Source organism: Cololabis saira, chromosome 18, assembly GCF_033807715.1.
Source record: "Cololabis saira isolate AMF1-May2022 chromosome 18, fColSai1.1, whole genome shotgun sequence".
Classification (NCBI taxonomy): domain Eukaryota; kingdom Metazoa; phylum Chordata; class Actinopteri; order Beloniformes; family Belonidae; genus Cololabis; species Cololabis saira.
This window is the reverse complement of record NC_084604.1, coordinates 18,687,830-18,709,104: the sequence shown is the minus strand read 5'-3', so window position 1 is coordinate 18,709,104 and position 21,275 is coordinate 18,687,830. Positions and strand designations below refer to the sequence as shown.

The following is a 21,275-nucleotide window of genomic DNA, read 5'->3' as shown; positions in this document are numbered from 1 at the left end:
AAGGCAAACGGTTTGATGCTCAGTCAAGTCACATGTCTAAGTGTCCTTGACTGCCAGTCCAGGGTTTGCAGCGTCACTCAAACAGTGCTAGTGTCCTGTGGAAAAGACACTAAGCTCCACATTGCCTCTCAGATCTAAACTGATAGGCAGCATGATTTGATTTCATGTAAACTAAAGAGCACAATCACAATTGTCACTCAATGAAAAATAAAAAGTTAAATGAAAGTAAATGTCAACAATAAGCAAGATAATCCCTTAGCAGAATGGTATTATACCAATACAGATCCCCAGTAGGTTTAGGTCTGGTCTTATCAGTGTGTTTGTTACACTGTAAAACCTTGGGCCCATGTCCTTGGAACAAATTGGTTCTCTCCTCCCCTTTATGCAGGTTTATGATATCTATATTTTGCAGGTATGACTGATAATAGCAGAGAAAGAGAGTTGAGAGTGCCGAGAGCAGACAGGAAGCAGAGAAAGCAGCAACAAAAATCAGGGAGGATGCTTCGACAGCTGCTTCTGATTTCCCTGCTGGGATTTTCCTGGACAACAGGTCTGATGCGTCAATGCTGATTAATGTTAATGTTACTTTTCTAGAAAATGCAGTTCAAAACATATAGTAAACAGAGTAAAAATTGTAAAATTGTTTGCAAATGGTTCAGAATGTTATCAGGATTGATTACTTATGGACAGAGCTGAATTTTACGATCATGAATAGATCTGAATACACTTCTTTTCTTTAACAGCTTTATTGCTGTTAATGCTCCAGAATGATATCATTATTTAATGTTTTCATCAAAAATGTTCTGTATAGTTGTGCTCCTGATGTATGTTTACCCCTTTTTTTTTTTTTGTGCCTCCTTTAGCGGCCGGACTGCCTTGCTCTCAGACGTTTCCCTCTCAGCAGCCTCCTTCCACGGGTAAGTGAGTCAGACAGAAACCAGACACATTTTATTTATCTGCAGCAAAGTAGCAGAAGCAGAAATGAGTTTGCGTGGGAATAATTATTTTGCACATAATTTTTCATCCATTCACGAGTCAGTACTGGTATGTTTTATCTTGCACGAGTTATGCCCTCTTAAAACAGACCCTTCTTTAAACATACACTTTAATGCATCTCTAATAATGATTCATGAAACATATAAATCAATCTATGTAGGATATTGTTTGTAATGGTTGTTATGTAAATTTTAACAAGGACTTCACATATTATGTATTTGTTGTCATGTGCAACAGTTAGTACCCTCTTTTAATCCTGCACAGTGAGTTAGGTATTAGTCAAAATACATCACATATAACTTTTTTACTACATCAGTATTCTTTAACAAAAATTAGGCCAAAAAGAAAAGATCACGTGGGTAATACTAAGTACCCCCTTGATTCAAAATGTCTCGATCCACCTTTAGTGTAAAGAAAAGAATGCGGTTAAAATAATACTGAGATTAAAAGTTCTCAGAAACTCAACAGTTAAATGGACCTTGAGGTGATTATACACTGTGCACTGTGAATAACATTATATGTTGTTGTTCATCCGATTTGTATTTGCACATTACTAACTATGATCTCATGACTTTCATTATGTTCAAAAAACAAAACAAAAAAAAAGATTATAAAGAACGACTACCAACTTTTGTACATGACTGCACTTTAGTAAACCATATAAATAGCTCTTCCATCTCTGACTGGCTCATTTAATTGACTTCTTTTGTCCGACAGCTGACCCTTTTTTGCCCACACTAAACTGCATGATATTGTGATGTTAATGTTATGTTACGTTTCCAAAATGACGCATTTATCGTTACATTTTCCACCAAAGCTGACATCGTTACACCATCGGATGTGGCGGCGCTTTCCTTCATTGGACTCCATGAGCACAGGTGAGCACAGGTCCCGACTTCAAACTTGCAGAGAAGTTTACATGACGAGGTCTGAAATTCACGTTGTGGTCTTCCTCTGCAGCACGGAATTACTCACGGTCACATCAAGACTCAGAGGTAAGTTACTGCAGTTCTTTAAGTTTACAAGACATCGGCCCATCTATATGCGGATTCAGTTAATCCCAGTTTAGAGTCACTAGTCAAACTTTAATGCATGTTTTTGGGCAGTGGGAGGAAGCCAGAGTTACAGCAAATCTGGCAATGTTAATTTGTCAGTGTTGGCTGTAATCAGTGTCATTTTAACACTATTTAGATTAATAGTAACATGTTCAGAGCCCATTTCATACAGTGTTAGTCTATATTTTGGGAATTACATGCCTTCCAACGTGTGCAGTGTTAAATTTATCTCACATCATGTCATCAACACTTATCTGTGTTTACCAGTGTTAGTCCTGAGCACCCTACAGTACAGGAGGAACTTTGGTTTAGTGTTGGATAATCTACAATTTTAAAAGTGTTAAAATAACACACTCTTTTTCTGGTGTTGAATTTAACCCTCTCAGAGTTGATCACATCTGTATCGCCTTTATTTTACTTTCACTGAAACTGACATGTGTGTGAAAATATTAGGAGTTAAATCCAGACTTCGGGCAAAGGCTGATTGGAGCTTCTGTTACACTACTGTAGACGACACTATCTATTTACAACTCTGATATCCAACTAACAGTGATAATATGAATCAAGGAGCCCCAATACACTCGCCATACACGCCAGGTCCGTGGTCTGATATCACATTAAAAGCCACTCATGAGAATAATTGTACTTCAAGTGTATAATGCATCAACTAACTTGGTGGAATTGCAGTGACTGTTTACACACATATAAGGTTGTAATGTAACAGATGAATATCTAAATGTATATAAAGTTGCAAAAAACATCACTTTTAGGGTAAACTAGCAATTTCTTTTGAAATATTCCAATAATTGTTTAAAAAATATTTTAAAAGCCCTAGTTGACATATTTACATGATTTTGGTCAGTCCAACAGAGACAAACTGAAGTTCATTATACTTTGTTATAAAAAGCTCAAGAAAATGAACAAAACTTTCCATACCATTGGCTGGAATCAATTGCCTTGCCAACCACCCTAAGCTTCTACTCTTTAATACAAAGAGTTAGTCTTATTGCATTGGATTAAGCAGGTATAAATAATGGATGGATTGTTGGATAATCATGAAATCATTTAAGCTTTACTGTGCTTCTACCTGCATGTCAGATAAGCTGCTTCAATGTAAAACTCCTTTTTCTCCATCAGAGCTGATGACCATGTTCAGTCCTGGACTGCTCAGCGACCTCTCAGAGGAAACAGACTCAGAGTTTCGTCATTGGGGGTAATGACAACTTTCTTTCTTCGTTGTTCCCGTCATATGAGAAATCTGTTAGTAGCAACTGTCTCAGATGATTCATCAACCACCTTTCATGCCATTTTTTCCTCTTTTGTAGGACACTGGTGGAGCAGGCAAACAAATTGTCTTTGTACTTCCAAAATGATCAGGTAGACTCCCAAATGTCCAACTTTAATATGTTTAAGTGCCATTTCTGTCTGTAAAAATATATGGAAGGTCAGGACATGCATTCTGTATCAAAGACAGAGGCAAACAAACTACTATATACATACTATACATGTATACACATTTTTCTAATTATTTTTATCAGTAGAAAATGACATGGGTAAAAAAATCAAGAAATATATTTGCATAACTTTATAGTTTGAGTAATTTATTAACATAATTAAGGGAGCAGTAAATTCCCTTTATAATAATTTTATTGTAGTAAATGAGATCTTGACATTTACCTTTATGTCTCAATATTAACTTTCATACGAGTGGAAAACTGCCTGATTTACACAGGTATTGGTATTAATTAATAACAATTGTACTGTAATCAACTAGAACTTGGCATTACAAGCATGATAGGTTTGATCAGATATCACAAAACTAAAAAACATAGTGCGGCCACAGGCCTAAAAGGTTTATGTGACTTTTCCGTTTTTCGTCCTGCAGAAATATGGTGTAAATCCAGACTGGAAGCTGGTGCTTCTCTTTGTCCAGGTGGATCAGCTGTGTGCCTGCAAGCAGCAGGTGAACAGTTGTTTTTTGCTTACAGCCAACAAGTTTATCTGGAACGTTTGCCTTGGACTGAAGTCCAAGTTATTTATGCTTATCACTGTCAGACTGTCCTGAAATTTCCTTGAGATACTAAAATTAGATAAAGTGTTCATGCTGTGTCATTAATCTTCCCACAGTTAGCTTTAAAAAAATCTACTAATGGGGGAAATAATTTATTCTGAAAATGCAAATTATACGTTTTAGAAGTAAATTCAGTTTACAGCTCATTTGAAAATTCAACGCCGGTGACAAACGTGGAGATGTTCAGCCAACTGTGATGCTTGTGAGACAGGTAAATCCTAAAGAGCTGGTGAAGTGTTTGTGCAGACCAGATTGTGTCTCTGCTACAGGTCCCATCCGTTACCGGAGGAGTGCTTGAAGAGGTGGATGCTGCTCTGCAGCTGCTGCACTCTCAGGTATACTCCAGCGCACATTTACTGCATGGTTGGGTTTTTTTCACTCAATTGCACAACAAATATTGACACTTCTTGTTTTTGCTTCAATGCGTTCCAGCTAACAAAGACGATTGTCAGTGTTGCACTATGGGATGGAGAGAATGATTCTATCCACAGGAAGTAAGTTGAAAAGTCAAATTACTCTTTCTCTCCTTATGATTAAGTTGAGATATTGATCTCCACGTGAAAATCCTTGGTTTGTATTTAAATGTATTATTTATATACAAAACACAGAATGAAAGAATAAATAAAAGTATTTCTCTGTTGTTAACTTTATTCTTTCCTTAAGCCATCATTTTAAGTATATCTTTTATTAATATATAATTGATCCGTAAGATTTTATTAAGTAAATCTCTTTTACTGACAGGGTTTGTCAATGTGGTAATACAGACGATGAAGGAGAACTCCGACTTCAGAGGGCCTTGATCACTCAAGCTCTGCAGGTTTGTGTGTAATCCACATGGACACGTGGTCTTAACTTATTTTTTTCCATCATAGCTGTGCTGTAAGTATGACCGTTTTCTAAATGGTTTTATGATAGGCTTGCTTACATCATTTAATGGCGTGTAAACGGCTGATAAGGAATTCAAGTAAAAGTGGACCTTCAGGCGGTATCAGTGAGCTGTTCACATTTCCAAGCAACCTAATTTACATAAACCACATGATGTCATACATTTTAATACCAATAATGACTTCAAATTTCAAAACAAATATAGGAAATATTTATTACTGTTACATGAAGGGGGAAATGTATATACCGTATTTTCTGGACTATAAGCCGCTACTTTTTTCATAGGTTTTCAACCGTGCGGCTTATACAAAGGTGCGGCTATTCTGTGGATTTTTCTTCCACCGCTCGGGGCGCTCTAACCGGAATTAGAATAAAAACTAAGACAAAATAAATGCAAAGAAGAATACGCTACTTCTTTAGCAGATAGAAGTAGGTAGAAGCAGATTTCAAACAGATAAATAGATAAATAAATACTGGTTATTTTCTCTTGGTTCTGTCCCGTTTTAATCAGCAAAGTTGCTGCCGTGTTAAAAGACACTGTTAGGAAAGGATCTATTTAGGTACAAACATGTACATCATTTACAGTTCAAAATCCTTCTGTACATTTAGTAAATATCTAATCTAACAACAGAAATATCTGCGGCTGAAATATCTTCTTTTTTTTTTTAAATAGAGCGGATGCGGCTTATATGCAGGTGCGGCTTGTATATCTTTTTTTAATTGTTTTTTTAAAAATAGAGCGGATGCGGCTTATATACAGGTGCTGCTTATATACAGGTGCGGCTTATAGTCCAGAAAATACGGTATATTTTTTCTAAAAAACTGGATAAAAGTATAAATCAGGTGTATGATAATCTATAGTCACAAAGGGCAACAAAATGGGGATGAATATGATTGCTATGACAACATGACTGCATTGATGGCCCTAGTTAGCAATACATGTTGAAATGGTAAGTAACAATGTTTCTAATGAGCCAAAACATGCCTGATACAAGCTGTGTTGTTTATTTTCATAGTCATTTACAGATTAATCAGAAAAATCAAAGTAATACTGTTTAAGACCACTTTTCCGTAACATGGCCCAATATATGGTATATTTGTATTATACAGTATGAATATTTTACTGACCTATATGCTCAAAATGAGTATTTTAGTTTCTAGCACTAATACCTCACTGATAAGCAAGCAGTATGTGCTTGGGGGGAACAAATTACAAACGGGGGAACATAGGGAAAAGCCCCAGCCCCGACCCCCCGGTTGCTTACCTTCTCTCTTGCTCCTGTGATGTTTGATGCAGCTTGGTGTAATATTTCAACTCTTTTCCAGGAATCTTTGGATGAGCTCCTGGTTAAGAAGCATTGGTACAGAGACAGAGATGACTTCACTGTCACCCTGCAGGACACCCCCTTTATCAGAGACATTTCATCTATCACTGTAAGTTTTATACAACTGATACTTTACTTTATCCTGTAACAGTTTTTCTTTGTTGCACCGCTTTGTATCACTAAGTCCATAACAGGACAGAGCTGTGATCATTTTCATATTAATCATTAGGACCCCAGAAATCCATTCTTTATAGTAAGATGTACATAAGGTAGATAAATAATAATGACCAAGAACTTTTTTTTCTGTAACAGAGTAAGAAGCCTCTCTCCGAGTCCAAAGCATCACAGCACACTGATGAACTGGTGGTGCAGATGTGGACTAACCTGGTGAGGCCTAAGGCGCTCAAACTGAAATCTACTGTCACCTCTGCCAGTCCCTGCCACCAGTAACCAATCATGTCTGCTGTTCTCTGCAAAGATGAAAACAATGGATTTTCTGTCTTTCAGCTGCAGCCAGTTGACCAACACAGAACAGAGAACAACGGGAACATCATCACACTGCCATGTCCAACTAGGGTGAATAACTAACACACACTCACACATACAATCATAATCCTGTCAGCCAAGCTAATATTATTCTACATTTCTCCACCTTTCCTTTGCCATCTGTCACCTTCCTCAAGGACCGACCCTTCGTGAGGACAGAGGGAAATTCTCCTTCCTTTCACCACAGCGACGCCTCGCCCCACTCTCTGCCAGTGAGTGTTATCTGTGCACCAAACCAAACAGATGTTTTCGTGACACTGTACACCTCTCGTCTAGTTCTGATATCTTTGTCCTCGTCCCAGTTTACAGGAACAGAGATGCCGTGCAAGGACTTTGAACCCTCAGCTTCCACACCCACCTCAGGTAACATGCGTTACTGGCTTTTTATTTTGCATGCTGACATTTTTTTCATTTGATCTTGACATTATTGTTCATTTCAAGCATTTGCATATGGACAAATCTAGCTTTCCCATAAACATACACTTTAATAGTCTTATTGACATTCCAGTTCAGTCCATGTCCTAACCAACCAAACATTTTGGATGAGTTTTGTCTGCATTTTCTTTGCATTTCACCACATTTGCTGGACTTACTCATGTTTGAAAGTTACATTTATTGTTGTGATCATACTGTCAAAGTTTATCATATTTTACTGTGTCCAATAGATCAAACTTAACTTTCAAATACGTTAATTAGGTCATGTGTTATTTCTGGCAGGTTTTATTGCTTTATAGTATCAATGGTTTATTAATAGGCAAGCTTCTGTTCATAAAGTAGCGTAAATAATCATAAATCTAATGTAGAGCCTGAATTGTTTTGACTGCTCTCCGATTTCCTCTTTGTTTTTCTAGTCCATGAACTCAGGCCCGGAGACATCAAAGTGGTGGCTGCTGTGGGAGATTCCTTAACAGTGAGTATTTTTTCTGGACCAAAAGACAAGCAAATGAACAATTGGGGAAGTGTTTTTTCCCATCCATGTTTCTGAAGCGCTTGTTTCTACCTACCAGGCAGGGAACGGCATTCCTTCCAGCCCTAACAACCTCGCGGATGTCCTGCGGCAGTACAGAGGTTTATCCTGGAGGTCAGTCCAGATAGGACAAACTAATGAGACGCCTTATGCAGGTCTTTGTTGAAATGATTTCCTTAAGTAGAAAGGTATTTTTTTATGTTTTTTGCAGCATTGGTGGAGATGGCAACCTCACAACTGTCACCACTCTGCCCAGTGAGTCTCTGATAACGCTGTTTTATGATCATGTTCATGTAAAATTACATTATTCTGCTGGTTTTTGCATTTACCGTAAGTATTTAATTCTTGCTCTTACATCTTCGTTATTACAGACATTTTGAAACATTTCAACCTAAACCTGACCGGCTACTCAGTTGGTGTGGGCAAACAGGACACTACTGATGCTTACCTCAACCAGGCTGTGACTGGAGCAAAGAGCAAGTAAGACCCTCTTGGTGGCTTTGTAGCAGGATTTGGCTATTTCAATGAAATATATGATATTAGATTGTTCAAAAAAACTTTTAACCAATCTTTGAGACTTTTTCAGCTATTTTAATTGCAGCACTACTTCTATAATATTAAAGGCCCCATATTGTGTATTTTATTACAACTGCAAACTGAAAACATTTGCATTGTGCAGCCCAAAACTTCTATTTTCTGTGTGCTTTGGTGAGCAGTTTGTTTGATCTCTCCCTGCTATGCTCTCTGCCCACTCGGCTTTTCTTGGTTACCTTCCTAAACCAATCAGACACATTACTGCCAGTGAAGTGTCAAAGTGATGACAGAGACAATTAGAGGAGGTTTTCGTTTTTAGATGAATCAAATCCAAGGGGAGCAGTGCTGACCCCAGATGTTTATAGATGCAAGGGCTGGTTGATCTGTGCTTGGAGTTTAGACAACAACTTCGGTGGATACAATTAATGTGTGTGTCTTAAAAAAGAAAGATCCCTGCAAGCTGCATTGTTTGTATAAACAGAACTGGTGGCTGTTAATACTGTCACTTTTCTACAAGTCTAATATAAGGTAGTTTCAACTTAAGAAAACATGATCTCTCACTTCACCAGTGACATCGTCTCCATCATCACTCTTCTTTGTCAGAGAGAAGCTGCATCATACAAATCCCTGTGATAGCGGCTTTAGGCTATATCCACATGAAGACGAAACATTTCAAAAGCGTTCTTCGTAAAGACTATATGAATTGATTCATAGGGCTGAAATGCTGTGAAATACACGCTAGGCCTGTTAGTGGTGCTGACGGAGACAACCAAAAACAGGCGGCAAAACATTGGGCACGTGCATTTAATAAATCTGTAGATCTGTAAATCTGTTGACTTTCCAGCTCTATAGGCAAATAATGGTGCATGTAATTTCCTTATCACACATAGGCGAACAAAGTCATTCACACACAAAACCAAATCAGTCATTACCTTATTAGCCAATTATGTACATTTATTAGGTAGTCCCTGAATCCATCATGTAATACTTTCATGTTCAGAGCACAAAGAGAATGTGAAAAGTGTCGTTTGTGCATCAGCCCTAGCCACTCATGACTGGATTTCCTACAACGCTGGGTCTGAAAGAGGTCAAAGACTTTAGCTGTTCTCCAAACCACGATTCTTCCATTGACGTATAATATGTCCAAAATCTCTTGTCAAGAATAGTATGCTAGATTAGAGATGTTTTGGCAATGCATCATCAAGCAGCTAAATTGCATCATTTATCATTTTACACATAACATTTGAGTACCACCTGGTGGGTGCTGAAAACTCACCAGTTTGTCTCATTGTGTAGTTTAAAAGTGGCTTAAGTCCTTTGAGAGCTAACAGCTTTGCATAGAGGCATGTCCTTTTGGAGACCCCCCCCCCCCCCGACAAAATCATCACTACTGCTGAAAGAAACATGCTGCAGCTAATTATCATAAGTAGAGTTGAGCCAAGGAGGAAATAATTCAACGTGTTGGGTTCCTCTGAAAGACTGATCGTATGTTAAATTAGCACTCCACTGCTGGGCGTCTTTCTCCGATAACAGACTGCAGCGGTAATTTATACAACTGACCCATTCACTCGCCTTCAGATTAATGGAAAGCAGTGCAGTGTCTGAATAAATTAAATTTGAATGACCGTGCTTGAGGTAATATGTCATCTGTTGGGATAAGTTTTACAAACCTGTGATGGGATGAAATGTGTGATAAAATTAGAAAAATCTTTACTGTAAAAGTTATTCAAATCTGAGCAGCACAACAAAGTATATCCATTTAACTTTCAATGACTTTGATGTATTAACTTATTTATTTGTTGTAATTTCAAGGGATGTCCCACGACAGGTGCGAGCCTTAGTGGCAAGGATGAAAAATGACTCCGTAAGTCTGCAAATATTTCTTTCTTAAAACTTAACAACTAAGCAACGCAACGCTCTCATGAGATAAAACACGTTGTGTAATTTAACACTAGTAACATTCCACTATTTTGCAGAAAATCAACTTTGAATCAGACTGGAAGATGATCACCTATTTCATTGGTGGAAACGACGTCTGTGACTTCTGCTACAACTCTGTAAGTATCAATAAGATATTTCTGTACGCGCCATCAGGAACTCTGAGGCTGAAGATGTTTTATGCTTATTTGCAGCTATTCTTCTCTACATCAAATTATGTCCGCTATATTCGTGAAAGCCTGGATTATCTTCACAAGGAGGTATTAATCAACCGATTTCTTAAGAAAATGGAAACAGATGCTTATTGTATGTTGATACATTTGAATTTTGTTTTGGTAACAAAGCTGATCTTTTGTCAGGTTCCTCGAGCTCTGGTGAATCTTGTAGAGCCTCTCCAAATATCAGCACTAAGAGAAATACACATGGACCCCTCCCTTAAATGCCCAACTTGGCTTGTAAAGTGAGTGCAATTCTCCGTAAACATTGACCTGAAACCATGCAGTGTGGTTCGTGAGCTTTATTTCAATTTTTTTTTTCTGATCATGCATTACATTCTCCTGAATAGTTTTTTTTATCTTTATTGTGGCAGTATTATCTGTCCTTGTGTTGTCATGCCAAAAGAAAACTCAGCAGCTCTACAACACATGGAGGGCCTCACCAGGGACTATCAGGTAAAATGAGAGAAAACAAAAGTGATCAGATAAGGAAGCCTGATGTCCATGGTCATTGATCGCTATGGTCGCTTTTATATTTCAGCATGCTCTGCATGAGCTTGTGGAGTCAGGCCGGTATGACACTCGCTCAGACTTCACTGTGGTCATTCAGCCTTTACTCAGAGACATCATTGTCCCCAAACTGCCGGTCAGTAAGAAACTTCTGGTTTTAAAATGAAAAATTAAAATGCTGATAAGACTGCTTTTAACTGAGTACTAATGTTTGTGTGGTAAAGATCCTTCTACAGTACTTCTATTTCAAAATATTACCATTAGTTTACAAAGTATTGAGTAGTTAAGGACTATAATACATGTTGGACCTTCTGGCTCATCACAAACCAGCCAGAGCCCTCAGGTCATCAGGTTCAGGTCTACTTTCTGTTCAATATGTTTATTTTCCTTCAGGGTGGCAAAGTTGATCGCTCCTTCTTCAGTGCTGACTGTTTCCATCTCAGCCAGAAGGCCCAGACCATGATGGCTCAAGGCCTTTGGAACAACATGGTAAATAATGACATCTACAAAGACCATTCAAAGTACTGAGCATTTATTTTAAATGGTAAAGCGCTTACATCTTATGTTAACTATTGGGGTTAGTGGTCATCAGAGCTGATTGCAGTATTAGCAGTATTAACTACAGCAGTGCAGCCATCTAGCTGGCTCCAAATATTTGATTCAAAGTATGAAGACAAGAGTTGATCTTGTATTATTGCTCAAAGAAGCAGTAGGTAGATACCAGAAAGAACTATGCAAAGACAAAATTAATACCATTATTATCATATAATATTTAAAATCACAATATTTGGATTTCAGGCTGAGATGATAAAATATCCTGGCCTACTGACATGATAACATTTTAGTCATATCAGAATACTACACAATATCTTCATCCATCCATGCAGTTTCCATCACCTCAAGACCCTCAAGACTCTTTCTAAAAGCAGTTTATAAACATACTGCTAATAGGCTTCATTTCCCTAAAATGAATGAATAATTTAGTTTGTAAAATACATTTTGTGAAACTAAAAAGATTTGAAAATCTGACTATCAAAGGAGCCACAAGTGGTACGATATTTGAAAGAAGTTTTCATCACGTCTTTCTTCTTCCTTGCAGCTGCAACCTTTGGGCAATAAGACTTTCGTAATGGATTTCAATACACCCTTTAATCTGACATGTCCAACGAAGGTAAAATAGTGATCTTTATTAATGTATATTTCATGAAAAGACAAACTTCTTCTGAATTCTCTTCTCTCCATAGACTTCCCCCTTTATTCGGACCTATAACAACAGTAACTACATCTATTCTGATCTGTCCCCAACTCCAGGACCTATTCCAGTAAGTATCTAATGTCCAAGAAAGAGGTTTTATCCTCAACTTGTAAGTTTACTGATTAGAAATAGCTTTTTGTGTGTGTGTTTGTTATTGATGTGATCCATCTTCATTCTCTCAACCTAAACCAGGCATTTGATGCTTTCTTGTTTCTCTCAGAACTGGGGGAGTGATTTCTCTTGTCAGGGGCTTCATCCATCCGACTCTCAGCCAACTTCAGGTAACGCAGATCATCATCTCTGAACTACCTAAGGTTCACTACTTAAGGTTGTAGGTTTGCTGTTTTGTCAATTGTTCAAAAACTCAGGGCTGGAGTGTTGGAAGCAATTGTTTTGTCGGTGGGATTTATAATAGTACTTAGAAGCTCAATCTTGATGTGTTTCATTCAGTCCACAAGCTGAGACCTTCAGACATTCAAGTGGTGGCTGCACTGGGAGACTCTACAACGGTAAGTGTCAGAGAACAATCATCCTTAGTTTAGTCCTTATTGTAATAAAGCACAATGATGCTTGATTCATGTTCTAACCTCCTGGCAACATTTAGCACTGAGTCTAAACATGCTCATATCAGCTACTTGATTTTTTTTTCTTTTCTTGAACTATATACTCTCTTTTAAAGGAGCTTGAGGCTCCTTTTAAGAAATGAGACTCTCTAGCGCCACCCTTCACCACGACGGCCGTTGGGGGTACTGCAGCCAACAGTGAAGCCGGCACGGGAGAACGGGGAGAACGTGCATGCAGCGTCATGTGACGTCACATCCGCAGGACAGCGCGGGAAATTCGGGAACGAATTGCAGCACATTTTGCAGCACACAGCTTGTTCAAGGCAAAGGAGAGATACACTAGAGGGCTCATTTTTTTTGGTTTGGAACGCTTCATCTGACATTATTACTAGAAAACTTAAAATGTATACGGATTTTTTTCATAAATCTTGCCACAATCCGGCCTCAAGCTCCTTTAAGTTCATCAGCCAGATAATAGCTCAGTGATTGTTAGATTTTTCTTTTTCTTTTTTTGTATGCATGTTGTCATAGCGGCAATGTTACTGCAGACCAATTACAAGTGACTGGCAAAGGGTTAGTTTGGTGCGACTCCAGATGCAATTATTCAGTTGTCATCTTTGAAGCCAATCAAGTGCAGTTTCGTGACTGACCACTAGGGGCTTGCTCTTAAAGCGAGTCCAGTTCCATTAAAGGAGCTTGAGACAAGATTTATGAAAAAAATGCGTATACGTTTTAAGTTTTCTAGTAATAATGTCTGATGAAGCGTTCCAAACCAAAAAGAATTAGCCCTCTAGTGTATCTCTCCGTTGCCTTGAACAGGCTGTGTGCTGCAAAATGCACTGCAATTCTGGGCCCGAATTTCCCGTGCTGCCCTGCGGGTGTGACGTCAAATGACGCTGCATGCGCGTTCTCCCGTGCCGGCTTCACTGTTGGCTGCAGTAACCGCGACGGTCGTCGAGGCGCTAATGAGTCTCATTACTTATTCTTGCCTCAAGCTCCTTTAAATGAGTTAGTTAAGAATCTTTGTCATTGTAATGCACACAGTACACCTACGTGTGTCAAACGCTTCTTAGCATCTTCAGCGAACCTGACGTGTGCGCTGTGAATAAAGTCCTAACATTGTTAAAGATAATTCCGATAATTTGGACTGTTAAGCCTACTAAGATCCGACTGTGACTGGACCTGGGTTGGTCTGAAAGGGCTCAGGGGGGGAGGAAACTTTGCAAAACAGCCTGAAGCAGCTCTCTTAGTCCCCAGGTGAGGGCTGCTCTCCAGGGCTAACCTGAGGACGACCAGCCTGACTGCTCCTGGCTCCTTCTTGTAGGAGCCAGAGTGACTGGGTCACCTGCTTGAATCACTTTTGCCTCAGACCATTTTAGGGTCCTGTCAGGTTGACTAATTGACAGACTACAGCTGGCTTTGCAACATGTCAAATAAGCACCTTCCCACTGTATGCCCCTCAGTCCCCGTTATCACAGTACAATATGTGAAGTTCAACATAATTATGGAAAGAAATGACGCCAGTGTTCTAGTTTTCTTTCTTTCTCCCGCTCTGTACAGTACTTGGTCACCTATGACCTGCTAACTAATACTGGTCGCATGTTATATGCTTTACTTTCTGAGTGTTCTGAGTCTCACTTGTTTTCTCTTCACAGACTGGCACTGCTGCAAAAGCAAGGAACCTGCTTGAGCTCAATAAAATGTATAGAGGAGTATCGTGGAGGTATAAAACATTTACAGTAGAAATAACTATGAATTTAAGAGTCACATTTCACTTTAACCAACCACTGTTACGTTTTTTTTGGCTTTTTTTTCCCTCTTGCAGCATTGGAGGAGATGCAAGTCTGGAGACTGTCACAACATTGCCAAGTGAGTTTGTTCGTCAAACTAAATGATCTAAATAACTATAGCTGAGTTAAATTTAAATATTTTACAATGATACAGGAAATGCATGTTTTAAATAAAAACAATACATTTTATTTAAAGGCGCCTTTCTTGGCACTCAAGGTTGCCGTACCCAATACATTAAAAAATAAAAACAGCAGAACACATTTAAAAACATCAGAAAACATTTAAAAACAGCAGCAGTAAAAATATTTAAAAAAAAAACAGAAAGAGGCAGAGAAATTAACATTACATGAGGTAAGCAGTTTTGAACAGATGTGTTTTGAGTTGTGATTTGAAATGAGTGAATGAGTGAATGTTCCTGAGTTGGGGTGGTAATGAGTTCCAGAGACGAGGAGCAGAGCGGCTGAATGCTCTGCTCCCCATGGTGGTGAGAGGGCGGAGAGGACAGATAGATGTACGGAGGAAGAGGATCTTAGATCCATCCACTGTTGCTCCTTTAGAAGTTTAGAAGAGCTCTGAATGGGGCTTTTACCTATTTAGGTTTTGATACATTGTCTTCTTTTTCTCCATCTCCTCAGACATCTTGAAGAAGTTCAACGCTTCCCTAAAGGGCTTCTCTAAAGGCCAAATGGCAAGACAGAAGGGCTTCAACATGGCTACTCCTGGAGCAAGCAGTTTGTATGCATTTCTTTTTACGTAGTTCATCTGCATGATTTAAGTTCTTTACGGGCATGGTGGTACACAAGTCGCTGATACTACAGAGGCAGGGACAGACATAGCAGGGACAGAAATAAGGTGACATAAGGTCACCTCAGACAAGGTGATCAATGTGCGATGCAATTATGGTGTGACTGGTCCAAACAGCAAAACATTGATTGTTTGAGAATGCTTTAATTTTCCTTCAAGGACATTTCTTCTGGTTGGAGTAACACTGTAACGGTCAACACTGAAGGGTTGTGACCGTGAGCCTGTCTGCAGGTTTAGACGGGTGAAAATCACATCACAATTCCTGTATTGCAGATCAGTTCAAGACTTCATAGTCACCCCATTGCATCATATTTCCTTTGGTTTTAGAGCTTGACATCAGGTGTTTATATTGCTATACGCTTTTTTTAGTAAGCGTGTCACCCTCATATGTTGAAACAATTTCTATACATTTAAGTCATCTGAAACAGTCAGTGTACAGTTCTATGATTTTGTCAGCTAATTTCACTGAGCTGGGAAAGCTTCTACTCTGAAATAGCAGCTAAGGAAGAAGACTCTTAGGAAGCGATAAGAAACACCAAAACAGTTCCATGAATTACAATGAAGCTTCGTTCCTGCAGTGCCAAACAAAAGGAGTTATGACAACTATGACAAGATTCCTGCGATCTGAAAGCACCTGTTGCCTTTTAATGTTTACTGACGTATTTTCTCCAACACAGAGACCTCCTTGCACAAGTCCAGGCTCTTATCATTGCCATGAAAAAAGATACGGTGAGAGCTCCTTAAAACCAAGTTCCTTTAAAATGATCAGTGCGCCTCCCCGGTGTCTCTGTTTTGATGTTCATGTTTTGCACATTTGCACGCAGACGGTGAATTTTGAAAACGACTGGAAACTCGTGACCATATTCATTGGAGGAAATGATCTCTGCAATCACTGCTTGGATCAAGTAAGTGCTTCCTGGAATTAATGAACTGTACTGTAAACGTCTAATATTTAATTAAGGAACCACATCACAGTTTATGCTCGGTGCCTCTATAGAACAATCTGTCGCCCAAGAACTACAGCCACAATCTCATGCTCAGTTTGGACATGCTTTACACAGAGGTGAGTTATTGTTGAAATAATATCGAGAAAAACACATAAAACTGCCCTCATGAATTCAAATGAATTGTTCTTTTGTGTCTTTATTCACCTTTCTCTTGTATTTTCAGCTACCAAGGGTGTTGGTAAATGTTGTACAGATTATGCAGATAGATCCGTTGAAAACCGTCAAGAGGGATACAATGGGCTGTTCCTTATTTCCAAGGTTAGTTTTTATTATGAGGACCTACTTTATCAGCTGTCATTAACTGCAGTCTTACTTAAAACAGTGAACAGTTATATAAGGATTTTTTATTTCTATTTCTGCATTTGACCATAAACATGAATATATTTGAGCAGAAAGTATTAACGCACATTGAAAAAACTGAATGAATAATTCAAAATTTTGCACTTACTTATGAAGCGAAATAGAAGCAAAATTACACAAATTTAGATATTGGCTTGGAGGAACTAATTAGTTTATTCCTCTCAGTTCTCAAATAGTGATGGTATTTACAGATAAACTGCCCAGTCCACATCCTTCTGCAACATTTTTATTGGATCATCAGGACTTTCATTTGTTTAACATTAAAAAGATGACTTGTGCACTTTGATTCATTGTTTTGCTGCGTTACTTTCTTTCTTGTGGGAGTCATTTAACACAGGCATGTCTTGTCAGCTTAACTTCATAGTTTTCAGGTGTAATTCAGAAGTCACTGTCCAGTCAGTGAGGAAACAAAACACTCAGATGCAGCAAGTCAAGTTCAAATTATGAAACTAAATAAAGTAAATAAAACACACTTCAACCTGACTGTCATCCAATTAATCGATTGTAGCTGACTGACTCCTATTCAACCTGAACCTCAACTGCTAATCATACACATTTTGGACACAGTGAAACACAATATATGCATGTAAATCATGCACTTTCAGAATCCCTTTAAAAAGGTCCTGAAACGTTTAAGTGTAGGAAACAGAATGCTACATTAGTGCTATCAACAAAACGTTCAGAATGATAACTCTTACTCATGGTCGTATCATTACTTTGTCATTGACAGTAGACAGCCTAATTCTACATGTCATGTGATTACCCATCCAACTAATATCCCTTCCTGACAAAATAACATATTTATTACAGTTATTTTATTCATTTTCTTTTCATTTGTTTTCAAGGATCAATTGTCCGTGTGTTATCAACCCAGAAGAAAATTCTCCAGAGCTCGAGGAGATCAAACGAATCAATCACGAGTACCAGGTAACTCCAAAAGGATAGTTTTTGTTTGTTTGTTTTGGCTTTTAAATAATAAATCCTTATGAATAACACATAATGGGTAAAGAAATGTAGTTCACCATCACTGAAAGAATTCTTTCATTTCCTTTTGCAGACTGAGATCCACTATCTTATTTCAGGAGATCGCTATGATGGAAAAGAGGACTTTGCTGTTGTACTTCAGCCTTTTTTAGACAGATCTTTCATACCTCATATTGGAGTAAGTGACGCAGTTATAAGCATGTAATAAAACAAGGGGCAACAAAGAAATAAGCTCATGCTGGAAATTATTGGGTTTTTTTTTCACCAGAACGGTGAGGCTGACGCGAGCTTCTTCTCTGTCGACTGCTTCCACATAAGCGAGCGAGGTCACGCTGAGATGGCCATCGCACTGTGGAACAACATGGTGAGCTTTAGGGCAGCAAACCAAAGTGAAGCAGAGTCCGTCTTAGTTAGTTTCTCTGCTATGTTACTGATTTTATCTCTGTCTTCATAGCTGGAGCCTGTTGGCAGGAAGCAGACCTACAACAACTTCACCTATGACCGCTCTAAGATTCACTGCCCCTCTGAGGTATTTATGAAAGTTTGTTGGATCTATACTGGAACCCCTGCTCATAGATCATAATTTTGCTGTATGACCAAATTATCTATGTATTTCTCTGTGTTAGACTGTGAGGTAAAATTGATCACTTTTACTGTCTGTCGGTCTTTCTTAAATAATTGCATATGATGCAAAGCAGATACTGAGTAAATATTGTGAAATATAGAAAGGAGTCTTTACTGAGATGGGTTATTTCAGTCATTGGGAATGTTATCCTCTGTTATGGATCAATTCTATAAATAAAGCTTTAATTTATATTCTACTCGGAAATTTTGTTTTAATTTAATTCCATCATTGTCTCTGCATGTCCACTATGGAGTACGCTTTTGTTGCTTCCTCTGTGTTTATTAGGGCCCGAGCACTGACAGTGCGAAGGCCTTATTGTATCTGTAGAAATTTTCCTTTTTCTTTTTTCTTTTTCCGACGAAAGGAAGGCCTTTTTGCCCCCCTAAACGTGCCCCAAAAGTCACCAAATTTTGCACGCAAGCCAGGCCTGGTGAAAAATTTGATACTTAATGGTTTGCATTAATGGCCGTGGCAAAATGGCTCAACAGCGCCCCCTTGAAAACTTTGTGCCTCAAGCCCCACGATACGGTTTGACGTACATGCGCGAAAATCAGTACACACCTGTATCATGTTGCAACTTAAAGAAAAGTCTCTTGGCGCCATGGCCGAAACCGAACAGGGAGTCGGCCATTTTCAATTGATCGTGTAATTTTGGCGCAATTTATGCCATTCCTTCTGCAATTAATACGGCCCGAACCGTAACGTGCACCCAGGTGTGTTATACATCAAAATGTGCGTCTCCATCCTGCGACAACGCGCATTACTTTTCTCAGTCAAAAGCGCTACCGTGGCGACGATAGACACCAAAAAGCGCGCCCCCCTTCAACTGATTGGTCCATATTTGATAGTTCCTACTTTCTGCCATAACTTTTGAATGGTTTGACATAAAGACTCGTGGGTGGTGTCACCTGACTTGGTATTGAGTACTTGACCTTCATTGGCATGAATTAGCCCCGCCCCTTCTTCTGATTGGTCGATATCTGATAGTTCCTACTTTCTGCCATAACATTTGAATGGTTTGACATAGAGAGTCGTGCCTGGTGTCATCCACTAAATGTCCAGGCCTGAAGAATCTACATGCAAGTCATACAAGCGCTTCCAGGGCAGCACGCCTGAACGTGCACAATGGTGCGAGGGCCCGTTCATCGCTGCTTGCAGCTTTAATTGTAGGGTTTTTTTTAATGACAGAATTAAGTTTATTTATGTTTTTTCTTTTCCCTCTTTTTTTTTTTTACCTTGAACAATAATCAGTTTTATTTGATTTCAAACTGTGATTTTTGGAATCAAAACTTCTCATTTCTCCCTTTTAGTGTGGCTCCTTTATTATGTAATCCTCAGTATTCAGCTCAATAGTTCTTTGATGCATTTTACATGTGATGTAATGAGACAGTTTGTAGGTTTCTAAACATTTCATTTTTCCTCTAGGCCAGCCCTTTCATCTTCACAAAGATCAACAGTTTACCAAGTCTACCTGTATCCTCCACCGTTCCACCCGTGTACGTCACCACCGGCAGTTTGTTCACATGCCCGACCTCCATACCTGTGTGGGTGCCAGTGGTTGTGGGAATAGTGTGTTCGCTGGCTGGCATTATTATCTCCTGGTTTTTGATGTCCTGCATTCAGCGTAAGAAAAACAAAGAAAGGACAAATGGAGCAGAAAAGAAAGGAACTGCGTTCTGAATGAAGCTGTGACAGTGCTTATGGTTTACAGTTGGTACAAAGACATGCAGTTATGATGATATCAATGACCCACCAAGCTGCTGACAGGGTTGTCAAGGTTTCCCTGTTGTACTTGATGTTTGTCCGCTTGCATATTGTTTGAAAACTGTATGCAGCAGCACAAAGAAATGCAGATTTTCAGAAGTGGCGGTAGAACTGTTTTAAAAGCTAGTGACTCACATATTTAATTTGAATATTAAATATTTTGTTAGCAGATTTATTGCTTAACAATGCAACAATTATGTAGAATATTTGCCATTGTTTTTTTTGTACTGTAAAGAATACGGAGAATACTGATGTGATTTTTTTTTATCTGCATGAAAGCAAATCTTTTGTACATTTCTATGTTCTAATTTTTATTTATTGACCAAATTAAAATGCTACAACAGATGAATAATTGCACTGTATTTACTTAAGTACATTTGTGTATTTGCAATATTGGCTGGTCATCAGTAAAATAAATCTTAGACATTAAATCATTATTGAAAATGTAAAAAATGCAGGAATAATACTTTCTTTGATACAGAGTTATTATGATTTAAAGTGTCACTTGTGACCTGGTGCCTTAAGTTTAGCTGTGTCCAATCCTCCATTCACTACATTGTTCGACTCACAACACGGTTGCCAGTGTAGGGGTCGATTTAATATGTAGTGACCCTTGCTATACTATATATAATTCACTCTATGGACCCCACAGAACATCATGAAAAGTAGTGTACTGCACAACCAGTGATTTCCACATTTGCCGGCATCCATTTGTTACATTTCCTCCTACTGATGAATTCACTTCAAAGCTGCCTACAAAGACTGTGGAATAGCACTGTATAGGATAGTTAGCTGGGTAAGTGGGTAAGTGTAACATACAACCTTTGCATAAAATGCCATAAAGAAAAGGTAACATTTCACAAGGTAAGGCAAGGCAAGGCACGTTTATTTACACAAGGTAATTCAAAGTGCTTTACATCAACATTAAAAGCGGCAAGACATAATTAGACAGTAAATAACAAATAAAAAGAGAAAATGAAAAAAGAAGGAAAAATAATAAAAAGCACAAGTTGCTGAAAACTAAGGGCAGTAGAGTACCGCAGGTACACATCTCATTCGCGGTTTTCAGAAAGTATTTAA

At 38.5% G+C, this 21,275-nt stretch overlaps 1 protein-coding gene across 1 annotated transcript; it reads left to right on the top strand.

Moving 5' to 3' along the window:
* Positions 1 to 414: 414 nt before the first annotated feature.
* LOC133464791 (phospholipase B1, membrane-associated-like) lies at positions 415 to 20,516 on the top strand. The gene is made up of 42 exons (XM_061746979.1): positions 415 to 550; positions 864 to 917; positions 1,814 to 1,874; positions 1,957 to 1,991; positions 3,189 to 3,264; positions 3,377 to 3,428; positions 3,937 to 4,014; positions 4,389 to 4,457; positions 4,555 to 4,616; positions 4,864 to 4,939; positions 6,334 to 6,441; positions 6,645 to 6,719; positions 6,840 to 6,908; positions 7,016 to 7,090; positions 7,181 to 7,241; positions 7,730 to 7,788; positions 7,886 to 7,959; positions 8,057 to 8,100; positions 8,217 to 8,325; positions 10,192 to 10,243; positions 10,356 to 10,436; positions 10,512 to 10,577; positions 10,677 to 10,777; positions 10,907 to 10,988; positions 11,074 to 11,178; positions 11,436 to 11,531; positions 12,142 to 12,213; positions 12,287 to 12,364; positions 12,518 to 12,578; positions 12,748 to 12,806; positions 14,516 to 14,583; positions 14,686 to 14,729; positions 15,287 to 15,386; positions 16,133 to 16,184; positions 16,280 to 16,360; positions 16,453 to 16,518; positions 16,626 to 16,720; positions 17,668 to 17,749; positions 17,880 to 17,984; positions 18,075 to 18,170; positions 18,261 to 18,335; positions 19,857 to 20,516. The coding sequence occupies exons 1-42, from the start codon at positions 415 to 417 to the stop codon at positions 20,109 to 20,111; spliced, it is 3,345 nt and encodes a 1,114-aa protein (XP_061602963.1). The 3' UTR covers positions 20,112 to 20,516.
* The last annotated feature ends 759 nt before the right edge of the window (positions 20,517 to 21,275 follow it).